This window comes from Callorhinchus milii, unplaced genomic scaffold (assembly GCF_018977255.1).
Source record: "Callorhinchus milii isolate IMCB2004 unplaced genomic scaffold, IMCB_Cmil_1.0 Scaffold16, whole genome shotgun sequence".
Taxonomy (NCBI): domain Eukaryota; kingdom Metazoa; phylum Chordata; class Chondrichthyes; order Chimaeriformes; family Callorhinchidae; genus Callorhinchus; species Callorhinchus milii.
In genome coordinates this window covers 7019877-7038174 of record NW_024704757.1, presented here as the reverse complement: position 1 = coordinate 7038174, position 18298 = coordinate 7019877, and the positions used below count along the sequence as shown (strand labels likewise).

General features: G+C 52.5%; 1 protein-coding gene across 2 annotated transcripts; it reads right to left on the bottom strand.

Annotated features, from left to right (window-relative positions):
- Positions 1-923: 923 nt before the first annotated feature.
- On the bottom strand, positions 924-17882 carry cog7 (component of oligomeric golgi complex 7). Of its 2 annotated transcripts, XM_007905788.2 has the most exons (18): positions 17797-17882; positions 16792-17065; positions 16079-16227; positions 15424-15540; positions 14952-15120; positions 13350-13432; positions 12815-12937; positions 7501-7699; positions 7110-7237; positions 6260-6414; positions 5217-5333; positions 4632-4697; positions 4206-4383; positions 3654-3794; positions 3176-3259; positions 2736-2850; positions 2225-2368; positions 924-1590 (listed from the first exon to the last, which is right to left on the bottom strand). In XM_007905788.2, the coding sequence occupies exons 2-18, from the start codon at positions 16955-16957 to the stop codon at positions 1424-1426; spliced, it is 2301 nt and encodes a 766-aa protein (XP_007903979.1). In that variant the 5' UTR covers positions 16958-17065; positions 17797-17882; the 3' UTR covers positions 924-1423. The 2 variants fall into 2 exon arrangements, with proteins under 2 accessions (XP_007903979.1, XP_007903980.1); XM_007905789.2 differs by lacking the exon at positions 924-1590 and having other exon boundaries at positions 2272-2368; positions 3605-3794.
- Between the last annotated feature and the right edge of the window lie 416 nt (positions 17883-18298).

The following is an 18298-nucleotide window of genomic DNA, read 5'->3' as shown; positions in this document are numbered from 1 at the left end:
CCGCAGTAATGTTCCGCTCACAGCCTGGAGGTGACCCAGGATTGCTGGTCAGGACACCTGAAGAAAAAACATTTCTTCCCTGATGGTGTCACGGGAGCTTTAACCCTGACAAGTCTCTCTGCTGCTTGTACTCTAAACACTGACTATGGAGTCTCATGTGCTGCTTACGTACCACAAGGGGATTATTATCATTATTGTGCTGTGTCAGCACTCTCACCTTCCCACTCCCCTTACACACAGCCTCACACACACCTCACACATACATACATAGCCACACACACAGTCTCACACATACATAGCCACACACACAGCCTCACACATACATAGCCACACACACAGCCTCACACATACATAGCCACACAGACACAACCTCACACACACACACACACATAGCCTCAGCCAATATTGTACAATTCTCTCAATGGCAAGAGAGAAACTATTCCAGGAAGCTGCTGACAGACAGATAGACAGACAGACGGGGCTGTTTATCTCTGCAGGTGATGAGGGCTGCGAGTGCAGGAGGTAATTAACCGAGTCTGACACCTCAAAGAGGAGCCGGGCTGACAGTGCTTGGCCAGGGGAGCTGCAGCGAGTGAGCTCAGGCCACAGCCGGCTGGCTCAGGGAAACATTCACAAGCATCAGCGGGATCTCTCTGAGAGGAGAGGAGGAAATCACCGTGTCCAAACATCTGCAAACAACCCCGCGGCTGAGCTCAACACCGGCACAATCCACACCCCACCCCACACATCCAGCTCTTTGCCAGCTTCACTTTATACCCGTAATAATATATTAATAATACTTGCATTTCATATGGTGCCTTATCAGGACACGTCACTGAGACTTCTCAAAGCACACAGACACACAGTGACAGACTCACCAGGTAAAGCTCCAACCAGCCTGAAGCCGAAGCTGACACAAATACTCAGAATGAAAGTTGTGTTTATTCATTTGCGGCCACCAAATATTCATCAAAACCGCCAGCCCCCCCGCCCCCGGTGGCTTGCGGGGCAGTGCGCACAGCAGTGTCCCACATCCAGTCGTGGATTGAGAAACCAAATTATTAGTATATTTTGAAGGGATTATTACCCACAGAAAAGTGATCCGCCAATCGACTAACAACCGGGTTCCTACTGACTACTGGTAAACAGAGGCGCGTGGAGTAAGGAAACTTTCCTAATGTTTCGAATCGAACACAGATCCTCTCGCTTGGGAGGCGAGTCCTCTAACCAATAAGCTACTGGGCTCCACGTGTGGGTGGGTCGGTGGGAGGAAGTCACACATTCCCCAGTCATGGCAGGGCAGGGGAGGGGAGGCCAGGGCAGGGCTGGGGAGGGTAGGGCAGGTCAGGGCACGGTGACTTCTGGTGCCGAGCACTGGACGCGGCAGTGAGCTGGGATGTGATTGGGGCTGTGGGAGAGCCCCTCAGTAATCCAGGCACCTCATGGCGATCACGGCGCTGCTCAGCCTGCGGGGGAGGCCCTTGGCAGCCTGACGCACCTCCTCGGGTTTGGCTCTCAGGAGGCTAGATACCTGCTGCAGAGCCCGGGACGGCTGTAGCCCCAGTGCGTCCATCACGTTGCTCAGGTAATCTGCCCCCGAGACAAACAGGAGAGAAAACAGGCATTAATGACCAACAACAACAACAAATGGCATTTACACGGTGCCATTCACGTCGGGAAGACATCACAAGGCGCTGGACAGTCAAGGATTTGGACCCAAGTTTGGGGTTGGGATCAGAAGGGGTGGAGGGCGGGGAGGGTGGGGGTAGGAGGGTGACCAAAGCGCAGTTGAAGAGGTCTTGAGATGTGCCTTGAAGGAGCCAAGGGAGGGAGCGAGATGAAGGTAGTGTGGGCTGGAGTTCCATAGGGTGGGGTCAGATAGTCTGAAGGTCCGACCACCGATGGTGGGGCGGGCCGGGCGGGGGACGTGGGACATGGAGCCCTCTGAGCGGAGGGGAACGGACGGGTCTCTATGGGGTTAGCAGGTCACAGAGGTAGGGAGGAGCGAGGCCAGGGAGGGCTTTGAAGACGAGGATTTTGAACTCTATCCTCTGGTGGATGGGAGCCAGTGGAGCCAGGCGAGGGTGGGGGTGAGAGTTGCTGCCAACAGGACCACAAGCAATGAGGAAGAGAGGCGAGCGACAGGGAATGTCAGGTCAATGCCCCTCACAACCCCCACACAGTGTGAGAGCCCCCCCCCCCACACACAGTATGAGAGCCTTACCCAGGTCAGTGACCAGCTGTTTGGTGGAGTGTGGTGTGAGCTCTGGGATTTGCAGGATGCTCTCACAGTACGTGTGCATGGTGGCCCTGGCAATGGAGCCCAGCCAGTAATCAGCCACGTTATCCAACTCCGGCAGCTCGTCCCCTGGAGACCACAACAGCAACAACTTACATTTACACAGCGCCCCTCACGTAGGGTAGCGTCCCGGAGCGCGGGACAATGGGGGAGCAAGACGCCAAGCCGGGGGGAGGTGACCTTAGGCCACGGTGGAAGGGGAAGGTCTCCAGCCGCGACCTGAGGAAGGGGAAGGAGAGGGCGAGGCGGAGGGATTGAGGGAGAGAGTGACAGAGTTTCAGGATGTAATGGCTGAAAGCGCAGCCGCCGATGGTGGAACGGAGGACACAAGGGAAGAGAGAGAGAGAGAGAGAGAGAGAGAGAGCGTACGCTCAGTCAAACCCAAGCCCCACAGCCCTCACAGTGGCCCTCGGCTCCCCCGTGCCTGTGCCCTGACCTTGCTCGGGGGGGTAGGGCAGTTTGCCTGCGTGCAGCGCCAGCTCCAGCCCGGGGTCCTCCTGGGTGACGAACGGCTCGAGGTGGAGCGGCAGCGACATGATGTACTGCCCGATCTGAGCAGGACAGAGCGAGAGAGAGACAGTCACTACACATCCTAGCCTCACAAGTCACCATTGCTCCCAGCCCCCGCCTCACTCCTAGACCCCACCGCCCCAGTCTCCTTTCCCCTCAGCCCCCACCTCACCCCTGGCCCCCACCACCCCAGTCTCCATCGCCCCTCAATTCCCGCCTCCCCACATCCCGCAGATTCGCCCCCTAAATTCCCTCAGCCCCGCCCTAGGCCCCGAGTGAGTGAGTGAGTGAGGGAGGGAGGGAGGGAGGGAGGGAGGGAGAAAGGGAGGGAGGGAGGAAGGCAGGCTGCGGTGACTGAGAGCTCACGTTGCTGATGTACTCCAGAGGTGAGAGGCTGAACGTGGGCAGGTCGTCTGTCATGGTCTCTCCCGCTGACCCCGAGCTCCATGCCTGCCCCAGGCAGAAACAAAAGAAAACACAGTCACCACACCCGCTTGCAAGTCGCTTACTCAGGGAGCACCATCGCGCCTGTCAGCATCGTTAAAAAAAAGAGCAAATTGGGTGTGACTTATTGTTAAATCAGGGTTTGGTTTTGTTGACGCTTCGAGACACTCCCTGCCCCCAATGCAGCGTCTCATCACATTGTTGAGGAGTCTCAAAGTGCTTCACAGAATATAGTGTAGAGTGGAGTGACTGTATAATATTAACTTGGTTCTTTTCTGCCCCCACAGCGCCTGTGAGCAACAATAACAGCTTGTGTGTGTGTATATATATATGTAATCACGCTCCCCTCACCCAGGGAAGCCTCCTGGACCCTCTCTGTCCCGCAGCACCGCACGCTCACCTCCATCTTGGGCACGAGGTGGAGCTGCCTCTGGATGGGCAGGAAGACGGAGTCGAAGGCCAGCTGGTAGGCCTGCTGGTTCAGGCGCGTCAGTGCCCCCCGCTGCTCCCCCAGCAGCTGCTTGTTCCCCGTCCCCTTCTCCTGCCGACAACACCAGCAGCCAGTGAGTGTGACCGGGAGCCCGGCACAGGCCAGCCCCCAGCCCAGCAAAGCACAGTCCCCAGCCCCCACCACACCTGGTCCGACTGTCATTGAGAACATACTCCCGGACAGAGAGAGTGAGAGAGAGCGGCAATCCCGCAAAGGGGGGTGGGAAGGGAAGAGATCGAGGGAGGGGGGATAGAGAGAGAGCGAGAGAAGGGCGGGGGGGAGAGTGGGGCGGAGAGAGATGAAGGGATAGGGGAGAGAGAGAGCGAAAAGGGGGAGGGAGATGAAGGGATAGGGGAGAGAGAGAGCGAAAAGGGGGAGGGAGAGAAAGAAGTGGAGAGGGGGGAGAGAGAGCACAAGAGACATAAAACAGACGCCCCCACCAATCCCCTCGTATGCCCCCACCTTGAGGGTGTAGAGCAGGTCCAGCAGGCTGCCATACAGGCTGGGGTTGCCCCTCTGGAGGTAGTTGTACTCCTGCCAGGGGTTCCTGGCCCCCACCTTACCCCCGGGCTCGGGGCCAGCGCCCAGGCTGCGGGGGCTGTAGGCATCAGACAGGTACTTCGACCCACTCGTCAGCAGTCTGTCAACACCAGGGGGTTAATGACTGGTTAGTGACCCCCCACCCCACACACTCACCCCCACCCACACGCACTCACACACAATACACTGCCATCAGTGCACCCCGCCCACCCGCCACCCCCACACACACATACACTTTGCCATCAGTATCGGCTGTCACCCCCCTCCCCCCCCCACCACCATTCATCTCCAACCCCAACTTCTCCCACATGTTCAACATCCTCCCCCCCCCCAACGGCACACTCTCACCTGTTGGACAATTGCTGTTCAAAGTCTCCACACTGTCGCAGTAGCTCCCCACAAGTGGCAATGATCCTGACATTAAACATACACATAAGTCACACACATGTAAAATAATAATAATAATAATGCTTGCATTTGATATAGCGCTTTTCACGTCGGGAGGACGTCCCAAAGCGCTTCACAAAACACAGTGTAAAGTGAATTGACTGTCTATTTGTGGGCGAACGCGGCAGCCAATTGCGCACAGCAATGTCCCACAGACAGTCATAGATTGAAAATGACCAATTTATTATTGTTTGGTGTTTTGGAGGGATTATTATTAGGCTCTGTGTGGAGTAAGGAAACTTGCCCAAGGTTTTGCCCTCTGCCTGGAATTGAACTCAGGTCTCTCGCTTGCAAAGCGAATGCTATAACCACTGAGCTACAGGACTCCACGATGTCCCATTGGGGACAAACATCATGCTCATGTTTGGAATGTGAACCCATGTCACACACCCGTGTGTAACCCTGACACATGTCACATCCGTGTGTAACACTTACAAACGTCACACGCCTGTGTGTAACACTAACACACAGGCGCTATCCCATTACCTGACGCAGCTCTGGAACGCCGTCCAATCCTCCTGGAACAGGGAAGCGCTGGGCGTGTCCTGGAGACGGCACTTCTTGCGGATCGACTGCAGCGTGGTGGAGAAATCCGACACGTACCTGGGAACATACACACACGGCACTCAGCCACACGGCACTCAATGGCACACATTCACCTCAATCTTTTCCCGGCCTCCCCCGTATGTTCACCTTCGCCCCTCCCCCCAAGCCTTGAACGTAGAGGGGAGCGTGGCTGGGGCCTGGGACAGTCTGGGCGATGTTTCTGGTGACAAGCACACAGATAAGATAACCTGAGCTCACGCTGAGACGCTGGAACACAGTACAAAGGAGCCCCAGGTCACTGGCAGGACTGGGGACGGGGAGGGTTGGCTGATAAGTGCATTTGGCCTTGACACAAGAACAGTGGGTGCCTGGGAGCCGGAGGGGGGGGGGTAGGGGGAGGGATGTTACACAATCAAGGTGATGGTCATGGCTTTATACAGCCACCACATCCCGGGCACTGTGACAACCATTAACCTTCTAACCCAGGCCTGCAAACCTGTGGGGTTGGACTCTCTTCCCCTCCTCCCCACAATGAGATGCCCCTACCCCAATAGGACGCCTCAGTCCCAATTCCCGAGGCCCGGAACCTCTATATTGAGCACAGCCAGGCCGTGGGTGTAGGTGACTGACGGGAAGGTTCAGTGGGAATTAATTGGCTCAGCAATGTGTGACAAAACGAGAAGTGTGAGGGTCAAGTCAGCCAGGGAACAGGGTAGAGCTTTACGTGGGGTTTCAGCCAGTGATGGGAGCAGGAATTGTCTTAGGTCCAAAACACTCATCAGGGAGAGAGAGATAGAAAGAGGGACAGAGAGAGAGAGATAGATAGACAGAGGAATAGAGAGAGAGAGACACAGAGAGAGGGAGAGAGATAGAGACTCAGAGAGAGAGAGACACACACACACACACATATAGAGAGAGAGACAGAGAGAGAGAGAGAGAGAGGTCAGCAAGGTGCCCAGACAGGACCATGAGGAACGAGTTACTTTGAGAAAAGTGCCTTCAGGGCTTTAAGCAGCCCACAGGCCCCAAGGCCATCGGTCAGTTTGAGACATCTGTCCACGGCGCCGCTGGCCAGGCTGAAGAGCTTGCTGACCGACTGGCTGAGCTCCTGCACACAGTCCAGCAGCTCCCCCCGCTCCTGCAACAACAACAGCTTGCATTTACACAGCCTCTCACATCAGGGGGACGCCCCGAGGCGCTGGATAGTCAAGGGTTTGTAGCCGAGCTGGGGGTTGGAGTCAAGAGGGCAGAGCGAAGGGGAGTGAGCGGCGACCAGAGACATGAGCCCACACCGGCTGTGTAACCCAACATGTCATCACAACACTTCACAGCTAACGCACACAATTTGTTCACAGCAACGTCCCCGCAAACAGCCACGAAGGGAGAGACCCACTGTATCTGGGGCTTTGTTGGCCAGGACACGGGAGGGAGAGAAAAACTACTTTCCTAACAGCCGCTCTCTATAAAAATAATCCTTGCATTTAGTACAGCGCCTTATCACTTCTTGCAGACGTCTCAAAGCGCTTCACAGGATGTACTGTAAAGTGTAGTGACTGTGTAGTTTGTAGTTGAAACGCAGCAGCCAACTGCGCACAGCAGCGTCCCACAAACAGCCGTGATTGATTGACCCAATTTTTTTCGGAAGGGATTATTACCCCCGGAAGCAATCCGACAATCAGCTAACAACCGGGATCCTAATTACTGCTAAACAGAGGCATGTGGAGTAATGAAACTTGCCTAGGTTTTTGCCCTGCCAGAAAATATCAGGGAAAGCTTGATTGCCCCCCCACCCTCCCACCCCACCCCCGGAGGGTGTGTGTGTGACTGACTTACCAGGGGGACGGCGCTGATCTGGATGAGCAGGAAGACCTCCTCGAGCTCCCCGTACTGTAGCAGGTACGGCTGGTAGGGCTCAGCAACCGCAGTCACCAGCTCAGTCACCTTCAGCAAGTTCATCTCCCCTGTGACAGATACATAGTGAGAGTGAGACACGCCAACACCACACCCCTCCTCGCTTCCCCTCAACCCCCACACCTCGCCTCCCCTCAAACCCCCCTCGTCTCCCCTCAAAACCCCTTTGCCTCCCCTCAACTCCCCCCTCGCCTCCCTTCAAGCCCCCTCAACCCACCCATCGCCTCCCCTCAAACCCCCCTCAACCTCCTTCATCTCCCCTCAATGCTCAACAGCCCCCCGCCCTCCCCACCCGGTTGCTGCTGTCACTGACCGAGGTGTGGCAGCATGGCAGCCTCCAGGCTCTTTGCAAAGTGTGTGGTGGAGGCGTGCAGGTCCAGCAGTAGGCTGAGCTTGTCTTCGCTGCTGGCTCTCTCCAGCGCGGTGCTCAGGTACACGGGCACCGAAGGCACCAGCGCGCTCAGCGTTTGGATCTGCAGCACCGTCACGATCTCAGAGGCGTTCTGGAAAACCTGTGGGGAACAGATGGGAGATTTGTAGCTCAGTGGTTAGAGGCCTCGCAAGCGAGAGACCTGGGTTCGATTCCTGACGCCTGTTTACCAGCAGTAAGCAGGAACCTGGTTGTTAGTCGATTGGTGGATCACTTTTCCTGGGCTAATAATAAAAAAAAATTTGGTCACTCAATCCACGGCTGTTTGTGAGACGCTGCTGTACGCAATTGACTGCCACGTTTTGCCCATAAAATATACAGTCAATTCACTTCACAGTATATTCCGTGAAGCGCTTTAAGACACCTCAAAGATGTGATAAGGCTCTGTATCAAATGCCAGGATTATTATTATTACATGTTTCGGGTCACACGAGTTCCAGAAACGTTCGTCTACAAAACACATACACTCACTGCCGGTCACAGAGAATCCTGTAAAGCAATTCTGGGGTAACTTCCGATGTGAAAAGCCCTGGAACAAACCTAAGGGTGATATTATTGTCACTCACACAATGAGAATCTCCCATGGGCTCAGTTTTCATGTGTCAAACGGATTGTCGGTCATATTAATAGAATCATACAATCATACAGCACAGAAGGAGGCCATTCGGCCCATCATTTTAAAAGAGCTTCCAATTCAATCCCACTCCCCCGCTTTCTCCCCATAGCCCTGCAAACTTGTTCTCCCCAACTTCTCTCTTAAAAGTTGTTATCGAATCGGCTTCCCCCACCTTTCCAGGCAATGCATTCCAGATCCGAACAACTCGCTGTGTGAAAACATTTCTCCTCACCTCCCCTCTGTTTCTTTTAACAACTATTCTAAATCAGTGTCCTCGGGTTACCGACCCACCCGCCAGTGAAAATAGTTTCTCCTTGTTCACCCTATTGACTTCCCTCATCATTTTGAAAACTTCTATTAAGTCTCCTCTTAACCTTCTCTGCTCCAAAAAAAATAATCCTAACTTCTCCAGCCTCTCCTGATAACTGAAGTCCCTCATTCCTGGTAAATCTCCTTTGTCCCCTCTCCAATACCTTGACATCCTTCCTGAAGTGTGGGGCCCAGAACTGAACACAGTCTCTAGCTGAGACCTAACCAGTGTTTTATAAAGATTCATCATAACTTCCTGATGTTTGTATTCTATGCCCAAATTTATAAAGCCTTAGTATCCTGCGTGCTTTTTTAACAGTATAATAACGATAATAATCCTGGCATTTGACCGCCTTATCACATCGTTGAGCCATCTCAAAGCCCTTCACAGAATTTACTGTAAAGTGAATTGACTGTATATTTGTATAATTGATTGTTTCTCCCAATCTACTCTATCAAAACCCCTCATAACTTTGAACACCTCCAGTAAATCTCACCTTAACCTTATCTGCTGTAAAGAGAATAATTCTAGTCTCTCCACATAACTAAAATCCCTCATCCCTCATCCAAGCGCTTTGAGATGTCTCAAAGACCTGGTAAAGCGCTATATCAAATGCAAGGATTATTATCCCTGGCATCCTCGACACAAGTTCTGAAAAGGTCTAGGCGACCGCACACAATGTCCAGCACTCGAGAGGTTAAGCACCCAATAGCTTTTTGTTCTTTTAAACAGTGTTCTCAGAGCAGATTATTTTTTAAGGTTTGAATTTTGCCCTCAGGGAATGCATTATTTCTACAGTTTACTGTTCATTCACTGAATGTGCTGAAAAGTCACTTTTACATTAACGTGATAAAGCCGTAGCTTTCCATGCACGGAGCGGACAGGCTGTCAGCAGACCCCAACGCTGCCTGGGACACCCACATAATCTGCTCCCCTCACACCATTCCAGGTGGGGTGGGGGAGAGGGGCGAGGAGGATCGAGCACCAGCACAAACACGATGGGGAGAGAGAGAAAGAGAGAGAGAGCAGGGAATGGGGTTAAAGTAGAGAGCTCCAGTGGGGGAGTGAGCACAGACACAGGCACAGACACGATGGGGAGAGAGAGCAGGGAATGGGGTTAGAGTAGAGAGCCCCAGTGGGGGAGCGAGCCCCAGTAAAATATTGTAAAACAGATTGGTTGTGTATTCTGTGGACAAAACGGGGCAGCCAATTGTGCCAACAGTGTCCCACAAACAGTCATGGATTGATGATGATGGAGCAGAGGGAGTGAGGAATGAGCAACAAACAACAACAACAACAAGATTACATTTGTATAGCGCCTTTCACGTCGGGAGGACGTCCCAAAGCGCTGGGGTGGATGAGTGTGAAGAGCAGCAGGAACAGGACTGGGAACACTCTGAGACTCCGTTGGCACATGTGGAGTTAAGAGAAGGTGCGAGCGAGTCAGGTTGTGGAGGTGATTTCATCAGGACTGGTTTTAAGAGGAAAAAGCCTGATATCCATTTAGATAAGAGAGCTATTATTACTGAAGGTGATGCCAGAGATAAGGCCAAGTGTTCAGCACAAATGTAACAAGTGGTGTTTGCGCAGACACTAACCCACAACAAGCCAATTAAGGGGGAATGGAATTGTTCCGGCACATACCTTTGATGGAAATTTACCCCCACGCCCGATAAAATAAATGTCCGTGACTTAATCGCAGAGATAAGAGATTATAAACTTAATATGTACACAAGATTCTGGCTCTCTGCCCCTTCCCACAGCTCCCACCCCCTCTCTCTCTCTCTGGATTTATTCTCTTAGTGACCGCCTGACCTAGTGGAAGGATTAGTGCTGTGCATGACAATTATTTGGTAAAAATTGAAAGCAAATCCTTATAATCTGACACAGGGCTTATGTATCAAAATATCTGAAAGTGCTTCACAGTAATTACTGCAAAGTGTAGTGACTGTGTATTTGCAAGTGAATGTAACATGGCAGCCAGTGTGTGCACCTCTCGCTTGTTTTCAAATCTCTTTATGCCCTTGTATCTCCCTACCTATCACCCGTTGCCTCCACTCGGACGGCTCCGGCCTCCTGCTTGTCCCACGTGCACTCCACTCCACTCCAACAATGGTAGCCTTCAGACACCATCTCCAAAACTCTGGAACTTTCTCCCTCAATCCCTCGACATCGCCCCCTCCCTCCCCATCTTCAAATCCCGCTAAAGACCTTCCTTTTTGATGGTACTTACGGCCACCTCCCCACTCCCTCTCACCCCTGGCTCGGGGTCAGACTCCGACACTGTCAAGCGCTTTGGGATGTTACTGCGTGAAGGGAGCTATATAAAGTTTTTGTTTATTTTTGTTGTTGCACAGCAACATCCCCACAAACAGCCATAAAGCGACTGATTTCGCTGGAGGATTGATGGCCCGGACACCGGAAGAAACTCCCTTTTCTTCCCAGTCTCACAGAACCCTTTAATATCCACAGAACAGGCACAGCTGGGACCTGGCTTTATCATCTCATTTGAAGTACTCCGTCCCCGACAATGCAGCTCTTCCCCAACACTACATTATGGAGTCAGGCTGGACTGTGAGCCCAGACTGGGGGCTTGAAACTCACTCAAGAGAGGCTCCACTCCCCCCACCACACACACACTTCGAGAGTGAAAGGGAGAGCATTATTTTTTGGCCAGTCGGGTGTCTTGACACACACGGAAACCTATCACCGTTGCTTACGAGTCTCCAAACCCAACTGAGAATTCCACACCTCCCACCTTCACATGGAAATCCCAGCGATAGATAGTTGGGATGGGATGTACACTCTCTCTCTCCCTCTCTCTCTCTCCCTGGAGGGAGGGCCCCTGCTTACCCAATTCCGGAAAGTATTAGGCGCAGGTTGGCCAGAGCCAAAGCTTGGAGGGAGCCCAGAGTGTGTGTTGGGGTAACTGCTGGAGTCTAACCGGCTAAAACCATTTAGCTTGACATTGATATCACTGTCTGGCAAGCATGGAAAAGAAAAAAAAAAGGAAACTGTGTGAGAGTGAGAGAAAGACAAATAATAATAATAATAACCTTTGCATTGAAACAGCACCTTATCACGTCTTCAAGACGTCTCAAAGCGCTTCCCAGAATATACTGTAAAGTGAAGTGACCTATTATTTTGAGGGCGAAACACAAGAGTGAATGAGATAGTTAGTGAAAGAGAGAGAGAATGAATGAGGGAGATAAATAATAATAATAATAATAATAATCCTTGCATTTGATATAGCGCTTTTAAGTGAATCAGAGAGAACAAGTGAGCGAGGTGAGTGAGCGAGACAGAAGCAGATCACTGGGTGGTTCAGGACCAGTGAGAGTCGAGGGCTGGTCGGCACAGCCGGTAACCAGCTGCAGATCGTAATCAAACAAACTGCAAATGAGCCGTTCGCTCATAGTTAATGACTCATTCTGTGTGTGAGCTGAGCTGATCTTAGCTGAGCCGGGTGGGGAATTGTCAACACGTTGTCCCATTGCTGCTTTGAGAATATGGGAACACCATGAAAATAATGTAGTCAATCAATCCACGACTGTTTATTGGAAGCTGCTGTGCGCTATTGCCTACCACGTCTCGTACACATAATACAGTCACTGCACTTTATAAGCATATTCTGTGAAGCGCTTTGAGACATCTCAACGACATGATCAGGCGCTATATCAAATGCAAGGATTATTATTACAATAAATTGAAATGTTGGGCAAATTTCCTTACTCAACACATCTCTGTTTACCGAGCCATAAGTAGGAACTTAGTTGTTAGTCGATTGGCGGATTGCTTTTCTGGGGATAATAATTCCTCCAAAAAAACAAATTTTCAAAAAAAATATTAATAATTTGGTCACTCAATCCACCACTGTTTGTGGGGATGCTGCTGTGAGCAATTGGCTGCAGTGTTTCGTCCACGGTCAAGACACTTCACCGTATACTTTGTGAAGCGCTTTGAGGCATCTCGAAGACATGTTAAGACGCTGCTTCAAATGCACTGTTGCTTCAAAGGATTAACATTATTAGAAAAAAGGGCATAATGTGATAATGGGGGGGGCGGGGAGTGACTGTACTAGGTTATATATCACATTTGGCAACTGTCATCAGAGTCTCACTCCCCCTTTTCACAGATCCCGGGGAATTAGGTGTATACTCAGGTGTAGTAACTGTGTATTTGTCGGCAAACATGGCAGCCAATTGGAGGACAGCAGAGCCTGTAACAATAAACCGGAGTCAGCGAGCTGTGCCCGGCTCAGAGAGCCTTACCTGATTGGTCCACTGAAGCTGTGTGTGCCACGTTGCCAGGAGGGTATCGTAGAATTCCGTCAGCTGGTGCTCCAGCCTGGTCTCACTCTGTGCCAACTCCTGCCACACACACAGCAACTGGCCCTGGGGAAGTGACGCCAATCAACCAGTCAATAAACCACACGGTCAACCCAACCACCCACATCCCCAACCACACCCCCACATCACCAACCACCACGCCAACCACCCACATCCCCAACCACACCCCCACATCACCAACCACCACGCCAACCACCCCCCCAACCATCCATATCACCAACCACCCCCAAAACCCCACATCACCAAACAAATACATCCCCATCCCCCACACTCTCCTCAAGAACCACCCCACCACCTACCTAATCCAACTACCCACACAAACCATCCCCCAACCCCTCCCCATCACCCACCTAAACCCAACCATCCCATACAATGAATGCTCCCCCCACCCTCTCACCCACCCCCACCAGCCCCTTTACAGTGTGAGGAACACTATGAGCAGGAGGCGGTGACTGACCTTGTGACACTTGTAATAATACGTCAACAGCTGCGGCCGTCGGTCAATCTCCACAAACACCTTCACGAAGAGCTTGGCCTGCTCTGTAATACACAGCGACAGGGGTCAATCAGCACATCTCACTCCCCCCCTCCACCCACCTCCCTCCCTCCCTTCTCTCCGACCACCTGCCGTCTGTTTCAGCAATTTCTTTCCCTCCCCGCTTCGCGCCCCGCCTAAAGCACCGGGATCAGGGCAGACCAGAGGCGATTTAACGTCTCATCTGACAGGTTGCACCTTGTGGGGCTTCCCTCAGTATTTGAAGGCACATAAAACATACAGTCCTCTCTAGTCCTGCTCCTCACCAGTCTCAACACCTTACGCTTATTATATTGATCCTAAAAAATTACATTTGTGTTTAATACAGTGCCTTTCATATTGGGAGGCCATCTCAAAGCGCTTCTCAGGCTTCACTGCAGCATGTAGCTTCGTCCACAAAATATACAGTCACTCCGATTTACAGTGTATCCTGTGAAGCTCTTTAAGAAGTCTCAATGACGTGATGAGGTGCTCTATTCAAATGCAAGGATTATAACTGTGTCAGTCTGTGTGAGCAGCAGATTCCTGGTGTGGATTGGGAACCCACGACATCATGGTGCACGGTGGGAAGGGTCTCCAGCTGACAGTTTCTGAGGCTGAAACGATGAAATAAAGCAGGTGTCCTTCACCTTGTGGGCCTGCGTGTGTGTGTGTGTGTGTGTGTGTGGGGGGGGGGGGGGGGGGGAACTTGCGCGTGTAAATTGCCGTACATAAAAGCAGTCACTGCACTCGACGGGCATCGATGTTTAAGGCTACAGTGCAATGAGCGTCAGTCTGAGCCTCAGTAAGTGTGCTGCTGCCCCCTGCTGGTTTTCTGGCTGCTCCACACCGAGTCAATGACCTGACTGACACCGCCTTACACAGAACCTCGACTCGCTCCTCCCACTCTTCCCAGAATTCACTGTGACGTGTAGTGACTGTGTGCTGTGCAGCCAAACAAATGTGCAACAAATTCAACACATTTTGTAACCGCCGACATCCAGGCGGGATTGTCAGCCAGGAATCACTGCACCGCACAGTGTCACCCCCAGGGGCTGGTTCCCCTGATGGGACAGTGTCACCCCCAGGGGCTGGTTCCCCTGATGGGACAGTGTCACCCCCAGGGGCTGGTTCCCCTGATGGGACAGTGTCACCCCCAGGGGCTGGTTCCCCTGATGGGACAGTGTCACCCCCAGGGGCTGGTTCCCCTGATGGGACAGTGTCACCCCCAGGGGCTGGTTCCCCTGATGGGACAGTGTCACCCCCAGGGGCTGGTTCCCCTGATGGGACAGTGTCACCCCCAGGGGCTGGTTCCCCTGATGGGACAGTGTCACCCCCAGGGGCTGGTTCCCCTGATGGGACAGTGTCACCCCCAGGGGCTGGTTCCCCTGATGGGACAGTGTCACCCCCAGGGGCTGGTTCCCCTGATGGGACAGTGTCACCCCCAGAGGCTGGTTCCCCTGATGGGACAGTGTCACCGCCAGGGGCTGGTTCCCCGATGGCACAGACGTCAGCCCCACTAGCCCGCGCTGCGCAGTGCCTCACCCACAGACTGCGAGTTGAAGGCAGCTACGATCTGAGGACTGGCGAGCGCCTCCAGGCGGTTCTTTAGCGCCTCCAGGTGGACGCACTTCTCGGAGTAGTCGGGGGTATCCGCCAGCATGGCCAGGCTGCTCTGCATACTCGTCAGCTTGGCTGAGATCGTAGCTACATCCTGCAGGTAAGTCAGGCGTCAGTCAATTGTGGTCACTGTGTACACAGAGAGCTCCCCAACACCTCCCACTGGGTGCGCCCCATCACCTCCATCTTTACAAGGAGAATCGTAGCGTAGTGGTTAGAGCGCTCGCTTGCAAGCGAGAGGATCTGGATTCGATTCCCAGATGGAGTGAAACCTTAGGCAAGTTTCCTTACTCCACATGCCTCTGTTTACCCAGCAGTAAGTAGGAACCCGGTTGTTAGTCGATTGGCGGATCGCTTTTCCAGGGGTAATCATCCTTCCAAAACAAAAATAAATTGCCTGTGTCTTGAACGTCTCCTCGATGTCAGCACTCAGCGTGCTCCACTTATCGGCCTCCTGTAGGGCATCGGCTGCCGCCTGCATCCGGGACTTCACCTCATCAATCTCCACCAGCACCTGGGTCACACAGCACAGTCATCACACACTCAGCACAGCTCACATCACACACCGATACCAGTCACACCAGTCACTGAGAGCAGGGAATCCTCCCACTCAGCTCCTGTTAACTCCGCAAGTCAAAGCTCTAATGGGTAGGTTGGTCCTAGCAGGACAAGCAGTGGGAAAGCTTGCCACAATGCTCTCAATGGCAAGCCATGAGATGTTAGCTGGTTAGACTCCAGCAGTTACCCCAACGCACACTCTGGGCTCCAAGCCTTGGCTCTTGGCAACATGCGCCTAATTCTCTCTGGAATTAGGTAAGCAGAATGCATCCCTCCAGGGAGAGAGAGAGAGAGAGAGAGAGCACATTCCATCCCAACAATCTATCTCTGGGATTTCCATGTGTAGATGGGATTTTGCATGGAATTTTCAGCTTGGTTTGGAGATTCTGTAACATGGTGATGGGTTTCAGACTGGGCGAAAAAAAAAATATTGTCCGACAGAATAGATTCCCTCCTGCAGCTCAATTGGAAAGGCGAGTGCTTGGCCCCGGTACCTGCATGGACTGCGCTGTCTCTTGCTCAAATTTCCGAATGTCTTCTTTCACAAGGATCATTTGGTCCTTTAGGAAGGAAGCCTCCTGCTTCAGAGCCTCCACATCCCTCAGGGCACGGGGCATGTTCTGCAGCGCCTGGTGACTGGTTTCTGTGTGACATGGAAGAGAGCGCGTGAGAGAGGGAGAGAGAGGGTGTGAGAGAGAGAGAGAGAGAGAGAGAGGGTGGGGGGAGAGAGAGAGGGGGAGAGCCGTAGTCACACAAGCTTAACATTAGGAACGTAGGAATTGCTGGATGAAAAAAGATCTAGGTCCATCCAGTTCGCCTTAGTCCTGCCTGGGAATCTAACCCAGGTCCTCCCACTAGAGGCGACTGTGCTAACCACTATGCTACAGGACTCCACATGTGGCTCCAATTAGGAAAATAATCTGGACGGGCACTGCCCACGGTGTCCGGTATCAATGCCAACTTTAAGACTTTCTCCTGATGTGAGAAACACACATTATTATTATTACTATCTATCTGGCATCCAGTTCCCTTTCGAGTAGTTTTATTTAGGAACAGGAGTAGGCCGTTCAGCCCCTCAAACCTGTTCCGACACTCTGTAAGATCATGACTGACCTGTACCTCAATTCCAATCTGGCCTCAGTAACCAAAAGAAAGCAAGCAGGGGGCTGTTGTTGGGAGAATAACCAGAAACAAGGGGCAAACGAACCTTCAATGGCGTTGTTGACCTCCTGGATGAAAAGCTGCAGTTTCATGACCAGCGTAGCAGCGTGACTGTCCACCTTTCCTGTCCCGTCTTTCTGCACCGCCTGGAATGCTCCGTTCACCCAATCCTTCACCTCAAAGTTGTCGTCCAGGAACTTTGAGAAATCCATTTTCTCGACGTCCTATTTCCCCGATCCCTCCCCACCCCTCTCACAAGGATTAAACCTCTCTCCACAGACATGCAATGTAGTTGTGGCTGTGGGCTTCACTATTCAGACCTATATAAAAGAACAATAAATTACACTTACACAGTACCTTTCACGTTGGGAGGACGTCCCAATGCGGTGAACAGTCAACGGTTTGGACCTGAGCTGGGGGTTGGGATCAGGAAGGGTGGAGGGTAGTGAGGGTGGGGTTAGGAGGGTGACTAAGGCCCAGTCGAAGAGGAGGGTCTTGAGACAAGACATGAAGAAAGATCTCAGCACAGGTTACAGACACTAACTGAGCATTAGAGTTTGACCAGCTGGGTGCAGAGGGCGCCCCTCCAGAGAGAGAGAGAGAGTGTGCATTCCTACCTAGACCCGGGGGAAATCTCCGCGGGTGGCCGACAGCCCCTGGTTCCTTTTTGAAGGGTAATAATCCCTTAAAAAAGAATAATAATGTGGTCGCTCAACCCACGACTGCTTGCGGGGACGCCGCTGTGCGCAATTGGCTGCCGCGTTTCACCCACAAAAATATACAGTCAATTCGCTTTACAGTATATGCTGTGAAGCGCTTTGAGACGTCTCGAGGAGCCGAGAGAAGGCGCTGTATCAAATACAAGGCTTATTGTTGTTGTTGTTGTCACTCTCAGCCCAGTGGGGGGCCTTATCTGTGGCTGAGGGAGTGTCACCCCCGGCCTGGCACGACTCCCTGACTAATGTTCCGGCCTCTCCTCCTGGGTTCTCCCCCCAGCCTCAGCCCCCACTCCCCCCTCAAACCCCACAGAAATATGTATGTGTATTCGAACCTGAAGCCTCCGCCTGACTCCACAGCGGCCACGCAACCGGAACAGCTGCACCAGGCTGACGAGCGCCGCCGCCATCTTGGTAAAGGAGAGCGGCATACACTGAGGCTGGCAAAACAAAACTGCCCTGCCGCCATCTTTGTAAAGGGCAGCGCCGTAAATCGGTGGCTCGTCCGCCATCTTTGTAAAAAGGCCGTAAACTGATGGTTCGGCCGCCATCTTCGTAAAGGGCAGCGCCGTAAACTGATGGCTCGGCCGCCATCTTTTGTAAAGGGCAGCTCCGTAAACTGATGGCTTGGCCGCCATCTTTGTAAAGGAGGGCAGCTGGTCGCTTGTTACCATGGAGCTGAAAACAAGCTACCAAGGGATTTTTAAAACTAAATTGGGGTCATTTGGTGCCTGGATTTTTTTGTTTTTGAAATTTTCTCGCTTGTCGCGCTTAACAGCACAGGGGGTGATGTCACTGCCCAGGCCAGCACTGACCCCGTTCTCTCTCCCTCTCGCT

Excerpts from the sequence above, each read along its gene's own strand:
- cog7 (XM_007905788.2), bottom strand. The coding sequence starts at position 16,957 with ATGGATTTCTCAAAGTTCCTGGACGACAACTTTGAGGTGAAGGATTGG. Across the intron at positions 12,938-13,349 it reads ATTATTACAAGTGTCACAAG|GGCCAGTTGCTGTGTGTGTG; the intron begins GTCAGTCACCGC and ends TCACTTCCCCAG. Across the intron at positions 4,384-4,631 it reads GAACAGCAATTGTCCAACAG|ACTGCTGACGAGTGGGTCGA; the intron begins GTGAGAGTGTGC and ends TGGTGTTGACAG.